Source organism: Cydia strobilella, chromosome 18, assembly GCF_947568885.1.
Source record: "Cydia strobilella chromosome 18, ilCydStro3.1, whole genome shotgun sequence".
In the NCBI taxonomy this organism is placed as follows: Eukaryota; Metazoa; Arthropoda; class Insecta; order Lepidoptera; family Tortricidae; genus Cydia; species Cydia strobilella.
This window is the reverse complement of record NC_086058.1, coordinates 6,060,056-6,087,840: the sequence shown is the minus strand read 5'-3', so window position 1 is coordinate 6,087,840 and position 27,785 is coordinate 6,060,056. Positions and strand designations below refer to the sequence as shown.

Here is a 27,785-nt window from a genome sequence, read left to right as displayed (position 1 = left end):
CAAGTGCTACCTTGGAGAATGCAACTGTCAGGGTACTGGAAAAAGGATTAAACTTTGCAATGACGCCTAAACGGGTTCCGTACGAAACTGTTATCTGTGGTGTTGAGGAGGCAATAACGCGTAACAAGGTGCCGTCGTGTGACGCGGATACGTTAAGACAGGATGTTGCCGTTATTCTAAGGAAAGCCAAACTGCCAAAGAGTAACATCACCGCGGAGGAGCGATCAGCCCTTGGGGATCTGAGGAAAAATGAGGACATCCTGGTTCTTAAGGCTGACAAGGGGAACGCCACTGTAGTGATGGACTCAACGGACTACGATAGCAAGATACGACACTTACTGGATGACGGTCTCGTTTACAAGTCTGTGTCATACAATCCTACTGCCAGGGTCACTCGTCGCATCAGGGCTGTTATCAGAGACAACAGAGGATTGTTCGAGGAAGATGTCTTCAATCGTTTGTACAAACCTAAGATTGTACAACCACCTAAATTGTACGGATTGCCGAAGGTACATAAAACGAACGTGCCTTTGCGGCCTATCGTAAGTCAAATCTCATCTCCTACTTACGATCTTGCGAAGCATGTTGCGTCGGTATTGCAACCGCTTGTAGGTGGGACGCCATCTTTTGTGAAGGATTCTCGTCACTTTATAGACATTCTCAAGGGTATAACGCTGGAACCGGACGACATCATGGTGAGTTTCGACGTTGAGTCGCTCTTTACCAATGTTCCCGTAAAGGAGTGCCTTGAAGTGGTCAGAGGGAAACTGAGCGATGGTGGAATATCGGAGTCGGTCATGGTGTTGCTGAGAAACTGCTTAGAAGGTAGCTATTTTTTGTATAATGGGAAGCATTACCTCCAGATCGATGGTGTGGCCATGGGTAGCCCTGTAGCACCGGTTTTGGCAAATATCTGGATGGAGCATATCGAAGCCAGTATAGACCTGCAGCCATGGGCAGTAAAGTTGTGGAAGAGATATGTTGATGATGTTTTCTGTGTTATGAAAGGTGGAAAGCAGGAAGTGGAGCAACTACTCCAATATTTGAATTCAATTCATCCTAAGATAAGATTCACGTATGAATTAGAATCACAGCGCAGTTTGCCTTTTCTGGATGTCAAAGTGATTGGTCGAGTCGACGGAACCCTGACGCATACTGTATACAGGAAGCCAACTCACACGGATAGGTATTTGAGCGCTTTTTCTCACCACCATCCCCGACACTTACAATCAGTTGTCAGCTCGCTGGTGAACAGAGCACAAGATCTGTGTGACCCTGAATATTTAAAGAGCGAGATGTCGCATATTCAGGAGGTACTTAGGTGGAACGGGTATAAGGTGAGAAAGTGGCAACCCAGACGAAAAGCAAGAGTGAAGCGTCCTGATGTCTCCAGGCAACCGGCATTTTTACCTTATGTGAAAGGAATAACGGATAAGGTTGGCACAGTACTTGAGAGGTACTCTATAAAGACGGTATACACTCCTTTATCCAAAATTGCAGGAAACCTGAGGTCACCGAAGGACGTTATCCCGTTCCAGTCACCTGGCGTTTATAAGATCGATTGCAGTTGTGGTAGTTCCTACATCGGGGAAACGAAACGTACCATTGCGGAGCGAGTTAAGGAACATATCGCAGCTGTCAAGAACCGTCAGGTGAACAAGTCTGCTGTTGCTGAGCATTTACTAGAGTCAGGGCCAAACCACTGGATTGAGCTTCACAACCCTAGAATACTTTCTACAGATCGTGGGTTTTATAGTAGAAAAATCCGTGAAGCCATTGAAATCAAGAAACATAGAAATTTCAATCGAGACGAAGGTTTTAAGATCTCATCCACATGGAACCCAGTCATTAGTAAGTGTAAGCGAAACCAAATATCGAAAGTTGAAAAATCGAATATTGTGAGTGTTGTGTGTCGACCCGGTAACATCCCTAGTGCGCAAAACGTTCAAGTTAATAAACAAGACCAAGTGCGGGTAGTTCGAAAAACTCGCGCGCCTAGAAGATGTTGATGTCAACTTTAGCCAGTCTTCTCCGAGACCACGGGGACAACGCCGTCCTCGAAACGTCGGAGGTGGGTTTAATACTTATTTTACGCGATTAAGTCCCGTCGTTGTAAATAATAATGAACACAATATTTTTTCCAATCAGTCAGGTTTACTTTCGATGTGACTTGTTCAGCGTGTCAAGTATTTGGCTTGAACGTCAATAAAGCCTGTTATAGACAGGAACGCTGTTTTAAATGAATATTACTCAAGACAGCTTTCAATAGAGCACACTCGTTTCCATATCGGGGTTTGTCTGGAAACGGACTTGATGTTACAAATAAAGGCAAGTAAAGGACGTGAAAGAAAGTAAATCAACAAGACGAGATTTTATTTTAACAAGGGCGTGTTGCAATTTGCTTAACTAATGAGCGTTAGATAACCAAAATAAATAAATACCTACCTAATAATAAAAAAATTAACTCAACACGTCGAGTGCGATTATCGCTTTTATTAATTGAAAATTAATAAAGATTAGTTATGTGCCTAAAGTTCTTAAAAACTTTTATACAATAAACTAGCGACCCGGCCCGGCTTCGCACGGGTAGCTCAACTAATTTACACAAAAACTTTACAAATTATATATATAAACCTTCCTCTTGAATCACTATCTTATAAAAAAGACCGCATCAAAATCCGTTGCGTAGTTTAAAGATCTAAGCATACATAGGGACAGACGGATAGGCAGACAGCGGAAAGCGACTTTGTTTTATACTATGTAGTGATAATATTGACCACTGGTGAATAGTAACTTGTTGGTTGCAAATTCACTGAACTAACTATTAGCTAATCAAAATACTGGTAGGCATATACTACTGGTGTGACCTAGAGATCTGTATCAACTAAGTAAATAGGTATGCGTAAACGGACATCACACACTGATTCGCGCGAGTCGACACGCTTGATTTCATGAGAGGAATAATTAGCACCAGCACTGATATGTTTTTACATTTCTATTAACCTCGTATCTACATCCCACCTTTCGATGATTTCAAGTTAGTAAATGTTTTCTAGTTCTCTAGTTACATATTTGCAGAAAACTCGTTTTCAACTGCATATTGAAGTGTAGGCATAGAATATTAGGTATTTATAGGATTCGAATAACATGTAATTAGATCATAAGGATCATATAGCTTAGCGGTACCATATACGGAGTCATGTAAGATGACTTTCTTCTATACAAGGAATGGAATTTAGGTAAACAACCATTTGACACCTTCCACGTGTAGACCTCCCAAGTAGATTCATAGTTAACCTAGATAATTTAGTATATAAAGAATTGTATCTTTTAAATTAAGGCATTATATCTTTAGTTTATACTCGACAGTCTTGTGTTTTACTTCTGTCTTGGGTCCCATCCTTACAATATGCTAGTAGTTTATAGAAAAGCACAGAAAATAAGCACAAATCGCGTGAATACTTAGCAGCACTTATTGTCTCGTTAAGTAGCGTTAACGTTAGCCATATTACCTTTTATATTCTAAAGAACTCTAAATTCCTAGTCATTATCAGCTATAACAAAAACCTATTTACATGTACAAAGCTACGGGTGCTCCATTTGCTTCAAAGTGTCTTTCCGTGCGTAAAAACTGAGAAGCTCGTTGTGGATTGCAGGGTCTCATGTGAAAAAGTTGACATCGAAATTGTAGACGACTCAGACGCCGACGGCGGCGGTTGTACAGGCAAACTATACAGTAGAGCTTCGGTAAAAGGAATCTTACGGAAAGCGTATAAAACGGCACGGTTAAAATAACGTGACTTAAGGTATGGACTATGGAGGCTTCAAACGATTATAAATATAATTAAAATACATATTACAGAAGAAATCTATAAGATACAAACTATGTAGTTAGACCAAGCTAAGTTGGCAGCGATTTTGATAGCACAAATTGTGCAAGTGTTATTTTAAATGTCAAAGTTCTATGAAATTATGAATTTAAAATAACACTTGCACAGTCTGTGCTATCATAATCACTGTCAATTTAGCTTTGTCTAACTCTAGTTAGGTTTGATTTGAGATTATGTTGTCTTAGATGATATTGACACGCAGTCAAATATAACGACTTCGAGTTAAGGAGAAAATTGGTATTGAAATAATTGATTGATTACTTCCATATTTTGAGTAGGTGTTGAAAAAGTACGAAATGTTTTTTGTGTAAACAAGTAATTAGTATCAAAGAAGTCCCTCTTATCCTGGTTCTACTGTATAAAGTTTTTGCTTTAAGCAAAAAACGCGTGTGCAAACGCGTTGATAATGAATGCACTATTGTGTGTTCAATACTACACATTAACTCGCAACATTACCGTTGTAAACGCACTCGGTTTAACAAAGTTTATGCGAACACTTAATACAAATATTACTAGTAGTTGGCACGAACTAAGAATACTTCACAGTTAGCATAAAAAGTGCAACAAACAAACGTAGTAATATTCATAAAACGTGCAAAAATGAAAAGAACATTAAGGGAAAGTCACTTTAAAAAAACTGGCCAAGTGCGAGTCAGTACCATTACGCAAAAAACGGTAAAAAAATCACGTTTGTTTTATGGGAGCCCCACATAAATATTTATTTTATTCTATTTTTAGTATTTGTTGTTATAGCGGCAACAGAAATACATCATCTGTGAAAATTTCAACTGTATAGCTATCACGGTTCATGAGATACAGCCTGGTGACAGACGGACAGACAGACAGACAGCGGAGTCTTAGTCCCGTCCCTTTGGGTCCCTTTGGGTACGGAACCCTAAAAAATGAAGATTTGACAATAAATTTAAGACTATACTCAGTTCTCAAATTACTATATGCAAGCCTTTTATGAAGGTACCTGGTGTTCAACAGAAGGTAAATCCTCAGCATTGAGGACTAAATAAAAACACGCATCCTGGTGCTTTCTGGTCTGGTTGTATGCTATTTTCAATACGATCAATCTTTGAATTCTATGATACGTCAACATCTGTCCGTATAGTTAGATTACGGTGAAGATAATGACAAATCCAAATTAAATTAATCAGGATGTAACCCTACACCAAGATGGATACAAACCTGTACGTTCATTGATAAATAAAAATCTAAACTTCCTCAATGTTGCCTAGGTACTTACTCATATTATGGCAATGATTGCATGGCTTCACAAAACAGTGATTCTCTGTCAAACAGCTGTCTAGTAGTTGTCATGTTGTCAATAATAGGAGAAATGCGGCTATTATTACAAATTAGAAACTGACCGCTGATTGGTGGAGAATCTTCACTGTTTTTTTTAAACTTGCCTAGTTTACGGTAGATAAGCTCATACGGTACAGTAACAATAGCAATCAGCAACCAACTTTACTCAATTAAAAACCAATATTGTACTATAAGATAAAATATTGCCTATACTTGTTAGTAGCGCTTTACAAACGTTATTCCTTACGAAATCAACGCTTATTCTGTAGTAATTGGGTAGATCACTGGGAGAGACATACATATTAGCAGGAACAACTTTTTGATATTTGAACCTTAAATAAACGCAATAGGTTTGCTAATTGATTGCCGTTTTGCAGAATAGACTGCTAGTTGTATGATTCACGCTATTCGCAATTCACAGATTCTCAATGACCGGAAATGTAAAGAACCAGAGTAAAAAAAAAAAAAAACTTTTTTTTAAAGATTTTATTTGTCACAGTTTATTTTATAGGTAAGTCATCTTTTTTATACAAAGCTACATATCCTAGTGAGTTTGGGAGTAAGTAACTCTTAATATTCTATGTAAGTAAAGAAGAAGGTTTTAATACGCAATAAAAAGCTAACGGATTTGATTTTAATTCGGGTTTTATTACTTGTGATTCATGGTCATTTGTTTGTTAATGCTGGGTCATTTTTGTCATAATGATGTTATTATACATTTTCAATCTGAACTAATTAGATTATCGAAATAACTGATGACATTTAAAAGAAGTATTTGCGCTTCCTTATCATCAAGTATAATAAATCAAAAATGAACTGCAAACATGAATAGGTTTCTGATGCAAAATAACCGGAACATTGATGTTGTTTAAATTAGATTTACGATTACGTTATTACACTGACTAAATTATTGACGCCTGGGGTTTATAAGTACCGATAAGAGATAATTATTGACATAAGGCGATCAGCTACCGAAAGGTTGTTCATGGTTCGGCTTGGCACCGAGTTCAAACATCAAACATATAGTATTTTATTTATGCTTTCTAAAGGCCGTTTTTTCTTGTTTTAAAGTATTTAATGTAGTTTACTCTTAATTACGTAACTATTTATTAGTTTAACCTACATTTTATAGGGAAGTCATTTGCAATTAAGAAGTAAAACTAGTGTAAATCTCTTAATCCCACGCTATCTAAGATAAGATCTTAGGTAACTAATGGATCTAATTTACTATCAATTAGCTACTTTAGGTACATCGTCCGCGTCAATATTTTTAATGGTAGTATTTACACGAACATTTCAACCCGTCAAATACTATTCGTAATCATGCAACAGCTAAACTTTGTCTGACAACTAATTACCATCAAAAGCCTTATTAGTAGCAAAATAAGGGTGATTTTTGTTTGATTATTTTGTAGTAATTAATGAGTTATGGTTGTCACCTGACGAATCGTATTCGAATTAGTTTTGGTTTTGAATTTGTCTTTCATCTATAATAATTTTTAGGGTTCCGTACCCAAAGGTTAAAACGGGACCCTATTATTAAGACTCCGCTGTCCGTCTGTCTGTATCTCATGAACCGTGACAGCTAGACAGTTGAAATTTACAGAGATGATGTATTTCTGTAGCCGCTATAACAATAAATACTAAAAAGTACGGAACCCTTGTTGCGCGAGTCCGAATAGCACTTGGCCGGTTTCTTATTGATTTACATGGTAAATACATATTAGGTCGGTAGGTACATGGGTACCTAACCTTATATGAGAGAAATAAACAAGATTGAAAATGAAATGAGTCTTAGACGTTTGTACTACTTTATTCTTTATGTTACAGTAAAGGTCACACCCGTAACTTAACAGCCTATATTCAGATTCAAAGGATGCCTTGCCAATTAAGATGTAAACATACGGCGTACATTGGAATAACACCTCGTTTGCCTAGCTGATCTATTCACAATACTATACTGGATTATAGTACTGAATTCTAGTAATTAAGATGACCCGCAGTTCAGAGGGAATGCATACACTGTTCTGTCTACGTTAAAGTAACCAATCAAATCTTTGGAACTTGCCAAACCCATCAGCGCATCGTTTACACGGTTGGAAACCAGCAAGTTGACCTCGGTGGGATTGTTGGCATCCGTATAGAAACCTGTATGGTTTAGTTGGTTCGGTGGTTGTTTCAGTAAGTGTTGGGAATACGCATGGGTTTGTTTGCATAGCCGGCCCTTTGTGAGCAAATAAGGCGTTAAAGGTTGTCGGCATGAGTTGAAAGTAGGCCCAATTTATGGACACAATTCAATTGATGTTCTGCTTGCGGAATACTGAGCAAGGAGGCGACAATGCGTTTTAACGCCAATGCAAGCCTTGGGAAGGGAACTCTGTTGCTGATGTGTTCATTTCCAATCCGGTGGCAGGCTAGTTAGTTTAAATAATTATAATATTTAAAAAAGCACGACCGCTTTTAAATTATAATTAATACAAGTCCAGTTATAACGAATAAAATGGGACTGGGCTGGTCACGTCTGCCGAATGCCGAACGAGTTGTGGGGCAAAATCGCTACAGAAGTAGTACAGAGTTGATCCCGAAAACTCAAATCGGGGATTTAGCAGACCCCGCCGGCGATGGCGGAATGAACTAAGTAAACTCCTTTTTGAAGGAGTGACCAGACACAGCATTGGAAAGAGATCTGAGGAGAAATTGGGGGGGAGGCCTTTGCCCAGCAGTGGAACACGTAGCAACAATAATAATAATATTAACAAGTCCAGTGATTTTATAAAGTCTAAAATTACTGCTACAATACGCAGTTCATAAAACGTTTGCGTTGTTTTTTTTTACATTTAGTGTCTACTAACGTAACTTGAATTTGGGGTATAATAATAAGGTACCGGCCAATAATATATCACTTTTGTGTTTTTTTGTATGACCATGTATAGAGTAAACAATATAGGTTAGTTTGTAGATTTCATATTTTACTAATCATTTTATACAAATTCATGATTAATACTGCAATGAAATACTGTGAATTACAATAGGAGACTTAGCATATTACTAAAAAACTCTAATAATAAAAAAATAAGCAGACTGCAGATTTTATTAAAAAAAAACCTCTATGAAAATCCATTGCATGAGACCAATTTTTCTCATCGCTCGTACAAAGGAATAAGTCTAGTACCTAAAGTAGTGAGGTGGAAATCATTTACAAATATAAAGAAAAAGTTCTACCGTAAAAACATGGTGATATATTATTGACCGGTACTGTAGATTTTTTTCCTGACAAGTGAGTAGTTATTGTACGTACGAGCGTGACTATGAGCCCATGTGTTTAATACAAACACATGGGCTCATAGTCATTATCATACACTCGACAGGTTAACTATTTAGTTTTTATTTAGTCCCGATGTAACCAATTCACGTTTATCTATTTTTAATTAAGTAGTTAGGAGTTACGGTGTATGCCGAGGTGTTAATGCTTTTAAAAAGTTTTTTGGGTTCCATACCCAACAAGTAACGATCCTTTCGTTTCGTCCGTCTGTCAGCGAGCTGTGCTACGTGATATATTAAATAGAGAATTAACTAAATTTAAATAATAACGGTTACACAAGAAACGGCGATTAAAAGTAAATTCTACCAGCCAACAAGAGAAAACAACTCAAAATTTGCATCAGATTACTTATATAAAGAGAGCCTTTACGAGCTGATGTGGTGAAAAAATTATAGGAAAATTTAAACCACAATTATTTATTTATTTAAACTTTATTGCACAAGCAAAGAAAAATGTACAAATGGCGGACTTAATGCCAAAAGGCATCCTCTACCAGTCAACCATTAGGTCAAACAGAGACATAAATGTTGGTGCAGGATAGATTCATGAATTATGACGAGAAATAGAACCAAAAAAAGTCAAATAATATGTATATATATATATATATATATATATATATATATATATAAACATAATAAAGTAAACTAACAAAATTATGATTTAATACTAATACTTATATGATATACAAAAAATAAACTAATACATATTAGTACATACAAGATAGAGAACATTATTTAAATTCTTCTGACAGAAGATGCTTGCGGAGTAGACGCACATTGTCTGAGTCCGATTCGCACTTGGACCGTTTTTTGTCGATATTTGTTTATCAAATACGAATAGTTCGACAGGATTGTATGACAGTAATTACGGGACCACGAAATTACTACCGAATCACGTACAGAAATCATTACTAATCAGAGTAGGCAGTTTTTGGAGTCATTACGCGGCATGATTTGATACAAACATTCACTTAATGCTAGTTTCGATTATTAATGACAGCTGTAGAACTCGCCTTATTTAATGATCGGCGATTAAATGTGCCCACTACACTAGCGTCTTATTTGCTTGAGCGATCACTTTAATGGTGGTTTTTACTACACTTTATTTCCGAATAGTATGTGCGGCTCCGTGGTTTCTCATCGGGCCATCGCCCAAACACGCGTGTAGTATCTCTTTCCTTTATATGGTGAACGAAAGTAACGCGAACTCTAGTAAATAACTCTTTTATTGACATAGTAACTATAATTATGCGAACCCAAACCACAAAATGAATTGCCGATATTATTGCACTTGGCGTAAATATGGCAAAGGCAAGGGTTTTCTTTACGTGTTCTTCTTCGATATCTGAGCACTTTTCGAGCTACATCCTGCTTATGGTTCGCTTTTAGGCAATTTAGTTATTGCAGCAGCTTGCAGTACCGACCCCGCTTGATAAAAGCCGGCGTCGCTTTAATGAAAATATGGAAGTTGATATCAAGCCACGAAGTGATTGGTCGGGGTAAAGGCGAGCGAAATTTTCAAGCGAATTCGCTCAAAACAATTTTTGTGGCCCCAAGTTAGTGGCGGACGAATACCGCGAGAGTGTAGCGAGCGCCATATTTACAAAATCGATAATTGTATGTGAGACGCGTGCCGACGATGGGTAAGTTGCAGCTTAACGTCACTATTAAATATGAGTGAAATGTTGATGTTTTAATGTCAATCTAATGAGTTTTAATGAGTATAAAGAACATCAAATATATATTTCTTATATTGTATGATGTATTGAAAGACATATAATATATTGGACAGCCCATCGTACAGGCTGGTCAAAAACGTTCCGTGAAATGTGTAGGTATTGGGTACATTTCCTAATGCATTCATCATACCCACAGCTTTAAAGAAGTAACAGTTTTAAACAATGCCTATATGGGTCCAAGAAGAAAATTTGGCTTTACTAATGATGTATGATGGAATATCTCCCTTACTCTGTTTTCCGTTGTTTTTTGACAGCGTTTCTGCTGCAAGTTCTACGACCTACAGTGCGACCGGGAAGAAGTCTAGAAAAGTAACGTTATCTCTGCCATCAGAATTTCCCGAGCCAATTCTCTGTTTTGTGATTATGATTTAGAACCTATTACCTATTATCAGAGACCGGAAAATAACACAGACTGTCAATATACATACCATTCCTTCAGTGTCGCATTCCTTATAATTATTGTACTTTACTATCTAGTTGTAGTACTTAATAACACGTCATTTAACAACAAAAATACATACTTATGAGCTATCAGACAAAGGGCTAAAAGAATATGGCACTTTATAAAATCCTATACTAAGCGCCTAGTTAAGTCATTAGCCATACGCCATCTACATGGATGATGATAACTAAGGGCCAGGAACATGGAAATGACAATGAAACACTTGTAATGTCACATTTCTACTATTTATGAAATAAGGTCTTAAGTTGCGTCCAGATCTATTAACAAATGCGCAACTAGCACAAATGATTGCTTTAGTTTAGATTGCGCCTAATTAGCGCCACCCACATCCAGGGCTTGCATAAAGTGGGCAGCAAACATACATTCCGCATTCGTTTTATTGGACGGGCCTTTAGAGAAGTCTTTATTATTAACTTGGTACCTACCTATTATCCACAGGAGCGGCCACCAGCGTCCGCGCAATGTCACGTCGGCACAGTGCGTGTGTAATCTAATCCAAATTATACTTCATCTAAAACAAGACCTAAGACTTATCCCTTCCAAATAGGGTCCATTGTCGGTTGATCAGATAGGTGTGCGATTCAGGATCACCGTTGCACAACTAATATCGACACGTAAATGCGTAGCAAATTTATCATGTCTACTGGTCTGTACCATACGCGGATTGTTAAGACTTCCTGGTCATTAGTTGCTGTTATTTGGAAGTATTTTATTTATTTATTTATTTATTATTATTATTTATTTGATACACTAGCAGCTCTTGGAGCTGATGCGTGTATTTTATTTTGCACTTTTCAAAGTTCTAAAATGTGTATCTAGTCTATTTTTGAAAGTGTTGTCTGACGGAGCATCGTTTATATCGGAGCATCAAATCAATAGTTAAAAACCAAAGATCATTTCAGGGGGGAGCCTGGTTAGTTTTCAGTCTTTTCACTAAGAGTAAACTACTGAGAGAAAAACGCTCCGGGAACTTCAAGGGAACCACTTTTCAGCCTGCCAACATCGGGTTTCTTGAAGCCTAGGAACACCACTACAAGGATTAGTATTCAAACTGCGGGCTTATAATTTTGTAAACGACATTATGTCGGCCGATATATAACTAAAAACATCGAAATTCTTCTGTCTTTGATTCGCTACACTATGTACGGGCTGACCTGTATGCTTGACCTTTTATTCTATAATTTATAGTCGAAATAAAAAAGGAGCTTAATAGGAATAATTAATAATATTGTAAGATAGATATAAGATATTATCTTAAAAAATATATTTTTATATAAGTGCATTTACCGCGCATTGTATAAAATAGACAGCAATCTCAATCTCAATGAGACTGAACTCGATATAGGTACCTATCTAAGCCAGTTTGCAAAAGCACAATAAAATACGCCCATCCCGGCTTTCGTTGGGAGTTTTATTGTTTCAGATAAAAATCTAAGGCTTCACCTTCACATACTGGTTTGACGACCAGAAGTCGTATGACGGCTACTAAAATGTTTAGCTCTATTTGGATTTTATTGACGTTTTGTAGCAGACTACTGGCCAATAGAATGTTTATGAGTTAAAGATTTAAGAAAACCCTTAAATAATTTGGAACTTTTATCGTTCCCAAGAAACATGACCCCAGAGCATGTGCCCTTAAATCATAATAGCATTTACATAGGCATAATACTCGAGCAAAAATGTAAAGCATGTCGTAAAAACCGAAGCTAGTTTCTCCAGTTCCCGGATCTTAGCATTAACAAAAAAATAAAACTTTGGGTCAGCGGGGCATGGCCGGCGTTATAGCTGCCTCGGCGGCTAACGATGGTCATTGTCCAGAACAATTTGACAAAATTCGTGCCAGTCCAGGCAAAAAACATGTGTCGTTCTAAGTTTACTAAGAAATCGTAAACGCCTGTTGTACACTGCCTGACCGGCTGTCTTACGAGTAGGTGCCTAGGTGGGCATCGAAAACAACGAGAATACGCGACGCAAAGAGACACTACCATCATCCACTTTATGAACTGGTTGACACTTCGTAAACTTTATTGCAAAGACATAAGAATCATCAGTGGTTCGTTAACAGTGTTATTATTAGCAGGTTTTATACTTGTCTACAAGGAACGAAGACCTTGTTATTGTCACTGCTGATGAAATCGCACTGTCGAGTTTCCCACTTTAGTTTAGAATTAGATTCAGAGTTGTTAGGTTGTTACATAACATAAATGTCTTCCTGCATAGAAAAGTAGAGGTCCTATATAGAGTATACATAATCTATTAAATATATTAATAACAGGTCACTCACGTGTTCACGTGCTCACGGAAGTTTTGTTATTAAAATATACATAATCTGTTTCTATTGTACTCACCCAAGTCACCCTTTTTGGTCTATGTCGGTTTGAATAAGGTTGTCCCATGATCTTTTAATTCCATTTTCATTTTAATCGTAAACCGTGCGGGACTGTTGTAAAATTAGTCTAATTTGATGACCGTTAATCTTTATTTGACTACAACCACTAACTAGTTTTATGCGGCGAGGTGAACATACAGCTTGTTTCCCACCCAGGGGACGAAAGTGTAAGTCGAATTTTCTGCGGTTAACCATGGATATATGCCACTGCTATCTACTGTACATATGTTAATACAGGCAAATTAACTATTGTACTGTCTATGTATAAATTGTAGATTAAGTTAAGTATACATCTTTTTTTTATATTGAGATCATTATAATGTAAGTACTTCGAATAACCAATGCCCCATAATGGTTTAGTTACATACAAATTTATGTAAAAGTAAAAAAACTAGCTGCTTTTGTGAGTGTCGAGCTGACAATCAATGCAATTAAAACGTAACGAATATGTTGGTGTGGGTTCGATGATGAATAAGATTATTTCTAATTTGCCTATTGAAAGAAGCGTTGGAAGTAAAATTATGACAGTTACGTCTTTAAAATTCATGTTAACCAATGTAAACTTTTTATAGCAGTCGCTACTGACTTTTTTCTTTACACGATTTTATGATTATTATGATCACGGTCATAGGTGATGTATTTGTAGAATCTGCATGTTAATACAAATTAAAATTATTTGTGGTCTTTCTACGTGTAAGATTTTTTTGAAATTCGATTTAGATGATTAATATTTCATATTTATTTATTTTGTATATGCACGGATACATTAATAATATAATTCAATTGTATATGGACATGGTCTGAATTAAAGAATATTAATTCATTCATTCATTCATTCATTACACGTCAAACCATTTTAAAGATAATATTAACACTTATTATTAATACATTTTCCATCATTGATAATGAGCAAATACATTCAAATCATACCATGTCAGATTAACTAGAATAATAAATAATAATAAATTTAAAAATTAAATTAAAGTAGATTAAAATTAAATTAAAATTAAAATTAAATGTCACAGAATTCGCGAATGTCATAAAATGCATTATTAATTAGCAAGTACAAAACGGCTATAAAAATACGAGTATTTTATATCTTTATTCAATTATCTTTTATGTTAAATCCATAAAATCTATATCACAACATAAATTTATTGGGTTTAACATTTGACGACCTAATAAGAACCTGGACAAATTAAGAAATAAAACTGAACATCGTAAATAACTAAAGTAACTTTAGCCACCTACACCACTTTTCCTTAGTCATTAGCGGTAATCTTTCTAAAAAGTTACGAGAAATATAAATAACACAGTTATCAATAATATAATAACTATAATGTACCAAATACTGCAGAATTGAAAACCGAAACGCAATTATTCGTCAGTTCGTAATTTTACTATACCTATACCAAAATATTTATGTATTATCCTAATACTTATAGGAAGTTATAACACACAAATTGCGAAGTGAGATTTTAACATTTGTATAAGAACAAGCGACAAATAACCAGATTCAATTACATCTAAATAAGAATTTGAATAGTCCCTAGACCGTGGAAAGACCGAAGCACCGACACACATAGCAAAATTTTAAGGAATCCTTTTTGACTACGGCGGAGCACGGAGCCCTAAAACGGTACCCTTAAAAGTCGAACGCGGATCTCTAAAAAAAGTAAACAAGATTAAATTGTCAACGATACGCCACAATAAAATGTCAACGGCAACGGTTTACCTTTTACGACCCGGTGGCTGACAGCTGAATGACATAAAAGCATTCCTACGTGACACTTACACACTTGATCTTTGTTAAACCTTATCTCCTTACACTAAGATTCACGAATAATCAGTTGAAACGACGATATTTTATTAATGTGTAGGTATTAAATTCGTTCTGTGATTTACAAGTGTTTAATTTATCTAATAGGGGTTGCTCCTGTAGGCTTATCTTTTGTGTACGGGGCGGGGTAGCCTATCGCAGTGGGAGGCACTATAATTTGCCTGACAGGCATACAATCAACTACAAAAATATAATCATAAAGCAATATACATGTATTGGAATAAACACTATTTTTAATTTGTATATACATGCATGCATGCATTACAAGCATGGGTGTTAAGTTAAGCTAGTAAAAATACTGAACCAGATAGTATTATTTTTAATAAAACTTGGCAAATATTGGGTAAAATTTGTCTCTGACAAACACAAATGTCAAAAGAATAAGAATAAACGAGAGAAAAGTTAATTTTATCTTACCTTTCCCATTGCGAAGTCTGGGGTGCAACGTGCAACATGTACCCGTACCATGAGTGACAGTGTCAACACTGACATATACCTACGCTAACGTCTACGTAATTTACTTTCTATACATCTCGCTCGCACTAATATAATGCGAGTACGAGCGAGATGCATAGAAAGATTATAAAGTAAGTTAGGTTTTCGATAGCGTTTATGTCAGTGACAAACTGGTGGTAGCCACAATGTTGTCTTAAAAGTATCATGTTTATTAACAATTTAACTTACTTATATCTTATATTTCCTGCCCATTTGATTCATATTGTTCTTATACACGTTAAGTATGAGAATCAACAATGCCTTTTCACTATTTAGGTTTATAGTAAGTCTAGTACTACATATCGTGCTCGCGCGAAATGCTTTCGGCGCTATCACGGGAAGGGAACCACAGACATATTTAATAAGTAAATACTGCATCCACCAATTTTATAAACACTAAGCTTTTTCATTCCTTACTTAGTCACATATTTGGATTAAATTTTGCCAGACATTTTGCTACTTTTAACTTTAGCATGTGTATCGAACAATTTCTTATTGAATTTTCAAACGGATTTAAATCTAATCTTGTTAAACAGATATATAATAATAGACATAGAAATAGATATGTTCATTTAGTTATGAAACAACCCATGTTTTGTCAATGCAAGGAATATACGATTTGATCACCATTGGAACAATGTTTGCATAAAGTTTGTTATTATTTGTTAGGACAAATGGCATGACGATGATGATTGTGAGGAAAGCAATTGTATTACAAGAATAACTGCCAAAATTAGGATAAATCGTGTTCAATAGGCTCATAATGAAGTGTGAGGACGCATGGTATATGTTTGCGAGGTCTAACATTGAAGTCTGTGATGGGAACTCCGTTCCACCAGTATCCCAACGGCAGCCGATTGACAATTGACGTGCCCCCATTCGACATACGATGAGACCGACGTTCACACGGCACCTCACAACACTTAACATACCATATCTGAACCTTATATCATTGAAATAGGGATTAGCTATAGTCAGGTGACAGTGTACACGGTACACGCTATCATCTATGACAGAAGCCAATTAAATATTTGGTATTCGAATAGATTGTTAGCTTACAAAATGGGTGGTACGGAGGTTGAATGATCCCTTTCATTATTATTGGGAGACAAATAAGTTTTTTGTAGGTGTATCGTAGGTAGTTTGTTATGACCTTATGGGTCAAGCTCTCGGGAAAAGCCAGATTGTAAACATGAGATTTTTGGGCATAATCAGTACTTCGACGCATGTCAAATCAGAGAATAAGATAATGGTTATGATTATTCAGATATTTTATTTAAGTCGAAGCCATGGAGGGTCGGAGTTCGTTATATCTTTTGAGACCAAATCAAGATGATAATCGTACAATCGACAAACGCCAAACGAAAGGTAATTGTTTTTTAATTTACCGGGATGACAGATGTCATGTGACTAATTCCATACATCTATTAACGAGTGTCATCTTGACTAGACCCCTTGGTACATACATATACGGTTTTACGAATGGTGTTAGGATTGCAGAGCGTGACAATGCAATACGCGACACATTTTATGTATAAGATACAATAAAAATATCACTCGTGTACCAACACAAAGACATCTTTCGCTGATCAATGACTGTCACTACAAATTATTTCTTAATAATATATGCCTAACAGTATATTAATAATGCAAAACACTTAACAACGGGGAACAAGATTTGCGATACCGACCTACTTAATACTTAAGTAGGTGACGTAAATATGTGTGCCAAATTAAATTTATAAAACACAATGCCACACTATTTAAAATGACAAAGAATTCTCCAAGCATATTTAATAATCCAGTAATTGTAATTAGACGTCTCTAGTGATTGATTCTAATTACTTTTGGCGAATGCGGCTGCTTACATGTAATCAATGTCTATTTGTGGTATGATTGATTGATTGAATGGTTAAAAAGAAATTATACCACTCTTCCGTGGGGCGCGTAAGGTTCTAAATGATTTGTCTTATTTGTCGTGGCATGCACACCTACCGGAATAAGCTTTGTAATGTCGGAAAATTACAAAAATCACTATTAATGGGAGTATCACTATACAGGAACAGATCTTTTAAATCTTCAAAATCAATTTGAGTAAATGAGTGGCTTTCTGAGTGTGGCTTTTGAAGAGTGATGTAAACTAGGACGCGTATTTGTTTCGCATCAAATTATAACGCGTCATTAGCGCAAGCGAGAGCATATGCTGAGCCCGCTCCTTTTGTCGCGCATGCCAATTTTTTTTTTTTTTGGTTATTTGTTTCCTGTAATTTCTCTTTTGTCGTGTGGCAATAAATGTTTTCTTATTCTTATTCTTATTCTAATTTTTTACTTTCTATGAAGTTTCTGTACAAGTGTAAAAAATCCACAAATTAATTAATATTGTTGCTTACATATAATTATCGTTCTCATCATCTTCATGTAAAAATCGTCAAGACGTTTTGACGGTAAGGTGTGCAAAAAAATAGACTTCCAATCATACACACACTGAAAGAACGTTGACACCGTACCGCAAATTTACCCAACATTCTACTTGTGACAAAATTAAATGATTTTGTCAGTATTTTTTACGACATATTTTGTTGGCGTTTTAAAACTTTTATGTTAACGATCGTCGCATCTCACAGCCCAAACTTATTATAACATCGATAAACTTTACAACCCATTACATTTTACTGCAATTTTAAGGGATTCCAATATAGAATTACTGCATGTTTAATTATGTCGCAAGTCGCAACGCAATTGACCAAAACCTCTTCATATGGAAAACATCAAATACGCAAGAACCCTGGGGGTTATTCAGATTTACCAATTCGGATTAGACTAATTGAGAATTCAGTAAGCCTAGAGTGCTCACTCCATACTTATACATAGGTTCCTGTTCTTACTTAATTATAATGCATGATGGCTTTTAAATATTTATGTAAGGAGTAAGGATTTGTTTAGCTACTCTATTAAGTTTGCTTGTTTCTCTATGACAGACCAACAGTCAGGATAACAGAACAAATACGCGTAGGTAAATTTTCATGAATTTATTATTATTTTACTTTTACTGATTTTCATCTTGATTTAGAATTATATTGTTATTGAATGTTCGTTTCCGAATACGAGTTCGGTATTCGATACCCATTGACATCAAGCCGTGAAAAATGATTAGCCGTTACCCATAATTACTGTTCCGCTTATTAACACGTACAGAGGTGCGAATAGGCACTAAATCGAACTCAGCAACGTGTTATTTAACTAAATTTTAAATTTGGAATTTGACTGCGGTAAAATTAGCTTAAGCAAGGCTGTAAGGTGGAAAGAAAGTTGATGACAAGGAAAACTGTACACGTATTCTAATTGGGTAAATTAAGATTTTAATAATGTATATACCATAAGGCCTTAACTACCAGTCTACCATATCGTAGGGCTAATTATAACATTTGGAGGAGGCATTCGAACTTTACTAGTTCTTATTAGATGAGATCTTTTTATGATTTGAGGTCGAATTGTTTACAACATAACAAACAGACTTAGGACTCGAAAGTAGAAGCTGACAATGCTATAATGAATTTAACGAGACAATAAATCAAAAACCTTTATAAAATTTATTTGGATTTTCCAAATATTCGAAGTAAAAATTCCTCTTCGGTAGGTAGGTCGGAGTCGTTACTCCCATTTTGTTCCAAATTGAGCTACACGGACGTAGTATCTTGCTCGGATAACAGGCTACAACTTAGTTTTTTACCATTTGCATCGTCTTGCTGGTTATGTACTAAGAATAAGACGAACGAAGGTGCCTCGACCTATCCTATCTCAAGGATGATCGATGAACGCACGACAATATCATAATATTATTAGCAGCAAAGAGGATATAATAAGATAGAGCGGTACTGTCATAGTACATTTTGTAACCACTGTAAATTCACTGCCATCTATCGACACACGATTAAAACTAAAGATAAAAATATAAAAAAAAATATTTAATATAGATGTTTTTTTTTTAATTTGCATTATTTGCATTAATTATTTTTATATTATTTTGACCCATGTTCTATAACAAACGAAACCGTCAACGACATCTATAGAGAGTAGTTAAAATGTATATGGATAAATGATTTTTTAATTTTCATTAATTATTTTTATATGATTTTGACCCATTTTCTTTCACTGATATGCGTTAAAATTATAAATAACAAACGAAACTGTCAACGCCCTCTATACGAGAGTAGGCCAAAGCTAGTGGCGCCATCTGATCGAGAATCAAATTTTCGTGATTTTCGAGGCACGTTTTTTCCTAAGACTGTATCCATCTATTACGGAGTTATATCTATCTTTGTTAGCAGCTACCGTAATCCTAATCTCGCTAACTCGCTGTTCATCAAGGTGGCATTAAGCTAACGCGGGTTTAATAAGTTGTCGAGCCTAATGGATGATAGAGGCAATACACAGGCAATATTAGCATACGCTATTAATTTGTTCGACGCCCACCCAGATGATTGTGGTGACGAAGTAATCGGGTTTTAATTGAGTGCGCTTCGTGATGCACTTATATGTACAAGATAGGTTATTTATACAAAGAAACCTCGACAAATGGAATCTCGGGAGATAATAATATTGTGTATGGAATTAGTAATGGTTTTATACTGCCTGCGTTTATACTGCCTTGACTTTTATATAAATATTTTATTTTTTTCAGGCAAGATACTTGTATCAGAAGTGTAAGTAAGACGGTATAGTATTATATATAACGGGTCACTCACGTATTTGAAGTCGAAAATGATACTTCTCGGTACGGAGTGAAACATTTCGAGCGATTTTCGGCTCACAGAAGTTTTGCTATTAAGACCGTGTATGTAGCAAATAATCTGAATAAGTTAGTAGTTTATTTAATCCTAAAGGACCTATCGAATATAGGTATTCAAAATATTCAAATAATTAAGGTTACTACTCATTGAGACCGTATATTTTCAGCATTCATGCTGCGGATAGAAAATAAGTAGGTACAAATAAAATATGTTTCTTTAGAAATTGACTGTCAACTTTTTCGCTCTAACGTGACAAGTGACAATTGCCATAAGCCCAGACAGGCCATAGACTCAACTGACTGGAATGTATTATTTAAATAGTCGGCTGCTTTTATTTGCATTCTCTTATAATTAGTGTTGAACAAAACTAGTTGGCCTTAACTAATGGTTTCTATGACTGTTTTAATACAGCTAGACTCTAGAGTAGTCTAGAGTAGGAAACATTTGCAAATATTGGGCCAAACACTTGGCACGGGCTCCTGTGTTGAACTTACAAACAAGCTCATATTTTATACTAATTTATTTGGGAAATCAATTGTGACCTCTTTGGCATTGAAATAAAGTCTACAAACGGGAGTATGTGTGCTCAGATAAGTCGTTATCTGCACGAACAGCGGTAACTCATAAGTACAAGTCATACAGATCAAGCGATGACCTGGTATTGGATAGTTTTTAGGGTTCCGTACCCAAAGGGTAAAAACGGGACCCTATTACTAAGACTCCGCTGTCTGTCTGTCTGTCGGTCTGTATGTCTGTCTGTCCGTCTGTCACCGTCTATCACGGTTCACACATGAACCGTGATAGCTAGACAGTTAAAATTTTCACAGATGATGTATTTCTGTTACCGCTATAGCAACATTAACAACAAATACTAAAAACAGAATAAAATAAATATTTAAGTGGGGTCCCATACAAGAAACGTGACTTTTTTGCCGTTTTTAGGGTTCCGTACCTCGAAAGGAAAAAACGGAACCCTTATAGGATCACTCGTGCGTCTGTCTGTCTGTCTGTCCGTCTGTCTGTCTGTCCGTCTGTCACAGCCTATTTTCTCCGAAACTACTGGACCAATTAAGTTGAAATTTGGTGTACATATGTAAGTTTGTGACCCAAAGATGGACATGTAACGTAAACATATTAATTTTAAACACGGGGGCCACTTTTGGGGGGTAAATGAGAAAATTAAAAAATAAAGTTTGTCAAACTATATCGTGTTACATATCAAATGGAAGAGCTCATAGTGAGAATCTCAAATATATATTTTTTATAATTTTAAAGTAAATAGTTTAGAAGTTATTCAAGAAAATAGGCAAAAAATGACCATTCCCCCCTTTATCTCCGAAACTACTGGGTCAAAAATTAAGAAAAAAATACACAAAATAGATCACCGGAAAACCTATTAGAAATGTGCAGTCAAGCGTGAGTCGGACTTAATTACTTAGTTTTTGATCCGACCCCTACGGGTTTTTTTAAAGATATTTCACATAAAAAATACATTGTTTAAATTGTGTAGGTAATGTACGGAACCCTTGGAACGCGAGTCCGACTCGCAATTGGCCGGTATTTTGCATAATGGTACGGAACCCTTCGTGCGCGAGTCCGACTCGCACTTGGCCGGTTTTTTACTTTAATTTAGTTGGTAAGTATTAAAAATAAATGGTTACAGTTTTCTTAAAATGACATTATTTTCATAAAAAGCAGTTTTCATAAAAAATCTGGCTTCTCAATTCGCCGGGTCTGTTTTTAGGGTTCCGTACCCAAAGGGTAAAAACGGCACCCTATTACTAAGACTCCGCTGTCCATCTGTCTGTCACCAGGCTGTATCTCATGAACCGTGATAGCTAAGACAGTTGAAATTTTCACAGATGATGTTGCCGCTATAATTACTAAAAAGTACGGAACCCTCGGTGGGCGAGTCCCACTCGAACTTGTCCGGTATATTTTTTAATAAATTCCCCGTATATTTCTCGGTTCCTTGACGGTGAAAACGCGACTTAAACGTAATAGTAGGTATGGTACCTAACAGGGGAAACATACTGCATCAATGTTTAAAGAGAACGACAAAAACGACTTCAACCCATAATGTCATGCATCATTAGGATCCTCAAATAAAATTTTGATTGTTTGTGTATAAACATAAACAGACGGATTGACAAAGCTTTAAACACACGCGCCATTGAAACCAAAGTAGACAGTTTGCTTTTATAAATTCTCATCCCGATAGAACAAGGCGCGTTGTGTCTAGTACGAGTAAGCATCGGAATTTCGGTATTTATCAAACAGGGCGGATTTCATTAAATACTGAAAGCGTATAGGATATAGGCGCGAGATGCCAGACCTGCTAGCATGAGTTGCGTTCTTGCGCGCGACACCATACATCTTGCGCGACTTCAAGTACCTGTGGACTCGCGCGCGAGAACGCAACTGATGCTAGACGGTCTGATGATGATAAGACTCAAGGTCGTATCAAAATGAGAATAAAATCATATCAACTTATTAAAGCACAATCGGCCTCATGTACGTTTGCTCTCTGTCACGCACCATTAAGTATGAACGGGATGGTCAAGAATCTTTTTTATTTCGATGGATTGTCATCCGCGCGTGCGCCGTTACTTGCACAAAATGGCGTATATCCATAGCCATATGGCGTCATTTCCGTCTCTGTAGGCCGTAGGTCAACAAGCGCACTTAAGAGCAGTTGTCGTTACTCAATTTTAAAATGATTTTTGGTTGACTGGTTTTCTAATTGTATAATAACTTTAAATCAGATGTATTTTAGGTATCACTTAACAAGGAACTCTAGGTATAGTTAGCTTATGTCCGTGTATCTGTCCACCCGTTATCCGTCCAAGTTTTTTTTAGGCCCGGCGCCCAGTATCGGCATTACACGGCAAGGGATCCTTCGAAATATTGCAAAGGCGTCCTCAGGCATGCCGAGGTATGCTTGGGGATGCCCAGGCATCCCTCAAGTGTTCTCAAGCATAACAAGGTGTCTTTGACATGACAAACATGCTAGGAACGCCTCGGCATACCTGAGGGCGCCTGGGGACACCTCGGGAATATGCCGAAGGATCGATCCCTTGTCGTGCTATACCGATAGTGGGCGCCGGGCCTTAGTTCTGCCATCATTGATGCACAGCTCGGCATACCTGAGGGCGCCTCGGCATGCCTGGGGACACCTCGGGAATATGCCGAAGGATCGATCCCTTGTCGTGCTATACCGATAGTGGGCGCCGGGCCTTAGTTCTGCCATCATTGATGCTAGAAAGATGTGTTGTATACATAATACATATACATTTTAATTAGATACGCCGATAGTTGTATTATAAAATATTGTATTAAGCTATTAAGAGTAATGCGCTAGGCTACCACGTGAAAAGATTTTTTTAAGTAGGTTTAAATGGTATGGATGTACTTAACCCTATACCAAGCAAGGCCTGACATGCTCCTAGCCGGTTTTGTATTCGGGTGACCTTACATAAAAACAAATTTGTTACTTCGGTGTTTATACAAATGTATTCAAATATGTAGTCCATTGTTTTGCAAAAGTAATTTATTTTTAATAAAAGGGTTCATTTTTGAGACGTTAACGATTCGTAACATTGGTCAATTTAGGATCATTTATCATAAAAAAGCGCGGATTAAATCTAAAGACCACGAGAGATAATGGGGCAAATAATACAAGATAAGAGCATGAGATGGGATCAGGAGTTCGGGACATTCATTAAAAAATCGATCGTATATGTATGTACTATCGGCCAAAGCCAGAGTCGACCACTTTCAAAACAGTATCGCTTGCAAACGTTGATTTTTGACTTGACCCGCCCCTAATTTGTTGACCAATGAGAAACAAAGATCCTTTTTTTTGTAAAGTAGCTGTCATTGTTCACAATCTTTACGTAGCTTGCACGTGTTTTGTCTAGCAGTGATGACAACTTAGGGGTTTTACCCCTAAATTTGGGGGGAGGAAACATAAACAGGGGCAGATTTAGGGGTAGAATTTCTTTAGGGGTATTTTTGGGGGGCCTGACAAAACAAAACTTGCAATTTAACAAAGCCTGCGTGACGTCTGTCTCGTGCGTAGAACGTAACGGCCGACACGAAACGTACAAATATCACGCATGTATTGCAGATGCAGTCATTCGTACAAACTTCACATCGTACGGTCCGTCCCTCTCATTCAAATGGTGAATAACAGGTCAGTGAGAGAGATGGCATGATACGACTGCCGACAACGTAATTTGTTTATGTTTTGTTTTGTACTAGTACTACTTAGTCTACTTATTAATCTGTGGTTCTTCTGTTATGAAAACAGTGTTTTCTGTGCTTACTTTCACTGACTTCACTGTTCCGTTTAAGAAAAAAATATAAGTTATTAGTGACAACGATGCCGAAAGTAACTGAAAAAAAGCATCAGCAGAAGTATACTAAACTATGGGAGGCCGATCCCGCATTAAGAGGTTAGTGTTGTTTTTAATAATTAACCCTGTTTTTCATACAGTTAGTTATGCGTAGTTAATTTCGTTACAATTCACTACAATTACACAGGATGTCGGATGTCCTGGCAAATGCTCAATCAGCTTAAATACATATGCATACCCAGGATAACGATGATGACTGATGACTTTAAAGCGGCGAAACGGCGAAGCGGTACGGATGTACGGATGTTTTTCTGCCATAAAACTAAAGTACGTATCAATTTTGATGATGACTGTCTAGTGGTCTTGTCTTGGGTCATGGTATTGTGTTGGCGTGTTTCCTGTCGGGTGATATAATATTTATGAATTTATGTGTTATGGTGGTTGTTTTGGTTGCACTAACGGTCTTTGTTATTGTCGCATCTTTTTTTTCTAATGCCTCAATTTTTGTTTGTGAGCGTGTGAGGGCGGGGGCAAAGATAAGATACTAATACACCTTGTAACAAATTCTAAATACCTACCTCTGTGTGCCAGATACTAAAATAGCAGTTCGATTTCGATTATCCAATTTCATGAGGCTACCTGAGGCCCTACCGGAAACCATTTCTACTGCTATTCTATTTGCCTCTTTATTGCTCAAACAAGAGCGATAGAGAGACAAATAGGCGAACGAACGAAGTGGTTTCGAAATTGCATGCTGTTTATAGAGCCCTTAAAGTACCTATAACCCAACCAAGTAAAGTCAGACTGATTCGGAAGAAAAGCTATAGAACTTTTTTGCCTACTTGACTTGGTTGGTTTGTTGGTGTTGCCACTACTAAATTAATGTTACTATAATAGGGTGTCTGTATCTACTAAAATGAATTGTTCTTGTATTATTTATTTATTTATTACTTATTGCACAATACAAAGGTAAAATACAAATAGCGGACTTAATGCCAAAGGCATTATCCACCAGTCAACCACTGACCTAAAAAAAAAAAAATATTGTTTGCTATATAAATAAAGAAACGATATATTTTGTTTGTCTACTTATCTTGATCGACGAATACCAGGATTAGATAAAAAAATGTATCCTCTAATTTTTTTTTTTTTCAGATTGGATTGCACCTGATCTAAATAGCGATGTTTATGCTACCTGTAAATACTGTCGTGTAGCTTTAAAAGCGCATAAAAAAGATCTTTTAGAACATGGAAAAACCCGTAAACATTCAAGATCGGTAGAATTGAGTCAGACAGCTAAATCATGCAAAAAAATAACAACTGTTATTAAACCAGTCTTATCAGAGGCAACAAAGATAGCAGAATTAAAAATTGCCGCCTTCATTGCAGAACATACCGCAATATTAACTGTTGATCATTTAATGTTAGTAGTTCCTCAGTTAGATCCTCAGTCAGATATATTGAAAAGTTTAAAACTTCATCGCACCAAGTGTTCCATGTTAATTAAGAATGTGCTAGGCCCATGTATGCTTAATGATTTACTTAAAGAAATTGGCGCTACTCCATTTTCGTTGATAATAGATGAGAGTACTGATTTATCAACACAGAAAGTACTATGTGTTATGATTCGATTTTTTTCTATCAAGGAAAAACAAGTTGTATCAACTTTTTACAGAGTAATACAATTAGTAAATTGTGACGCAATAAGTGTTTACAACGCAATTAAGACTCAACTAGAAGAAGATGGCTTAAATTATCAAAATATGGTTGGGATTGGCGCTGACGGCGCAAGTGTAATGGTCGGCAAACACAATTCGGTCACTGCGTTGTTTAAAAGAGATTTAGGAGATTTAATTGTAGTGAAGTGTGTGTGTCACTCTCTACATTTGTGTGCGGAGAAAGCTGCAGAGGAACTACCTCGTCAGTTGGAGTTCCTGGTTCGAGAAACACATAATTGGTTTTCCTATAGCACCAAACGTTTAGAACAATATAGAGACTTGTATGAAACTATAAACGAAGGAAATCGAAATCCTAATAAAATTCAAGGGCTAAGCGGCACTCGCTGGCTTGCGCGGTATGCAGCTATTGACACTATTTTGAAACAGTGGGATGAATTGCAATTGCTTTTTTCTTTAGCGAAAACCCAAGATAAATGTTTTATGGCTGAGCAATTGCATGACATAATGAGACGACCTGCGTTTAAGGCATACTTGGTTTTTTTGAGAGACGAATTAAAACATGTTACTCAAATTAATATGCTCTTTCAAAGCGAGCACTGCGAACCAACCAAATTATTGGAAGATTTGTTTCTGTTATACAAGAAGATACTCCAAAAGCTTGTTGTACCATCTCAGTTGCAGAAAATACATGACAGTGAATTAGCTGAATTTAATTTTCAGCTATACTTAATGCATACAGCATCTTTAAATCTTGGATATGACTTTGAAGAAGTTGCCAAAAATCTGGTAGAAAATGAGTTATTAGATGTTAAGGAGAGATGCAAAAAATTTCTGTGTACTTTGGCTATGGAGATGCAACAAAGATTGCCAGAAAATTTGTCCACCCTGAAAATGATAACTGTTCTCAAACCCGAAGTTGCGACATCGCAAGTAAAGCCTAGTTTAAATAATATTTTGCAGAGATTCCACCGAAATTCTGTATACGGAAACAAAAATGACATTGAAGCAGAATGGAACCAACTACAAAACAAACTATGGACAAACACGTCTGGGTCATCTGCAGAATTTTATGCTGAAGTTTACAATGACTGCGACGCGGGGAATCGGAAACGCTTCGAAAATATTTCTAAATTTGCAATGGCGTTATTGACGCTGCCTGTATCCAACGCATCAGTAGAACGTGCTTTCTCCACCTATGCAATTATAAAAAATAAGCTGAGGAACAGGTTATCACTGAAAATGTGTCAAAACATCATGATGGTCCGATTTTCCTTGCAGCGAGATTATAAATCCTGTGTAAATTTCTCACCAACGAGCGACATGATAAAAAACTTCAACGTGCGAATGTACGAGTACAACAAAAAATCGTCACATGAAGAAGACGATCTCGATGACGATACAGTGCTCGAAATAATGAACAATATTGTCTGTTAATTATTACAAGCACTGTTAGTCTGTTACTCCTAACCTAACGATTTGGATGCCGTTTTTTTTCTTAGTAAAATTG

The 27,785-nt window shown here is 36.5% G+C and overlaps 4 protein-coding genes across 4 annotated transcripts in view; all 4 read left to right on the top strand.

Moving 5' to 3' along the window:
• Window positions 1-27,785, top strand: part of LOC134749439 (DNA-directed RNA polymerases I, II, and III subunit RPABC1) — a 215,448-nt gene that overhangs the window by 155,970 nt on the left and 31,693 nt on the right. The window lies entirely within an intron of this gene.
• LOC134749445 (uncharacterized) overlaps window positions 1-27,785 on the top strand; it is a 104,932-nt gene that overhangs the window by 45,487 nt on the left and 31,660 nt on the right. The gene's annotated exons all lie outside the window — the stretch shown is intronic.
• LOC134749658 (uncharacterized) lies at window positions 60-25,770 on the top strand. The gene is made up of 2 exons (XM_063684673.1): window positions 60-1,186; window positions 25,755-25,770. The coding sequence occupies exons 1-2, from the start codon at window positions 60-62 to the stop codon at window positions 25,768-25,770; spliced, it is 1,143 nt and encodes a 380-aa protein (XP_063540743.1).
• Window positions 25,761-27,712, top strand: LOC134749657 (protein FAM200B-like). The gene has a single exon (XM_063684672.1). It carries the CDS (start codon window positions 26,126-26,128, stop codon window positions 27,710-27,712), a length of 1,587 nt encoding a protein of 528 aa, XP_063540742.1. The 5' UTR covers window positions 25,761-26,125.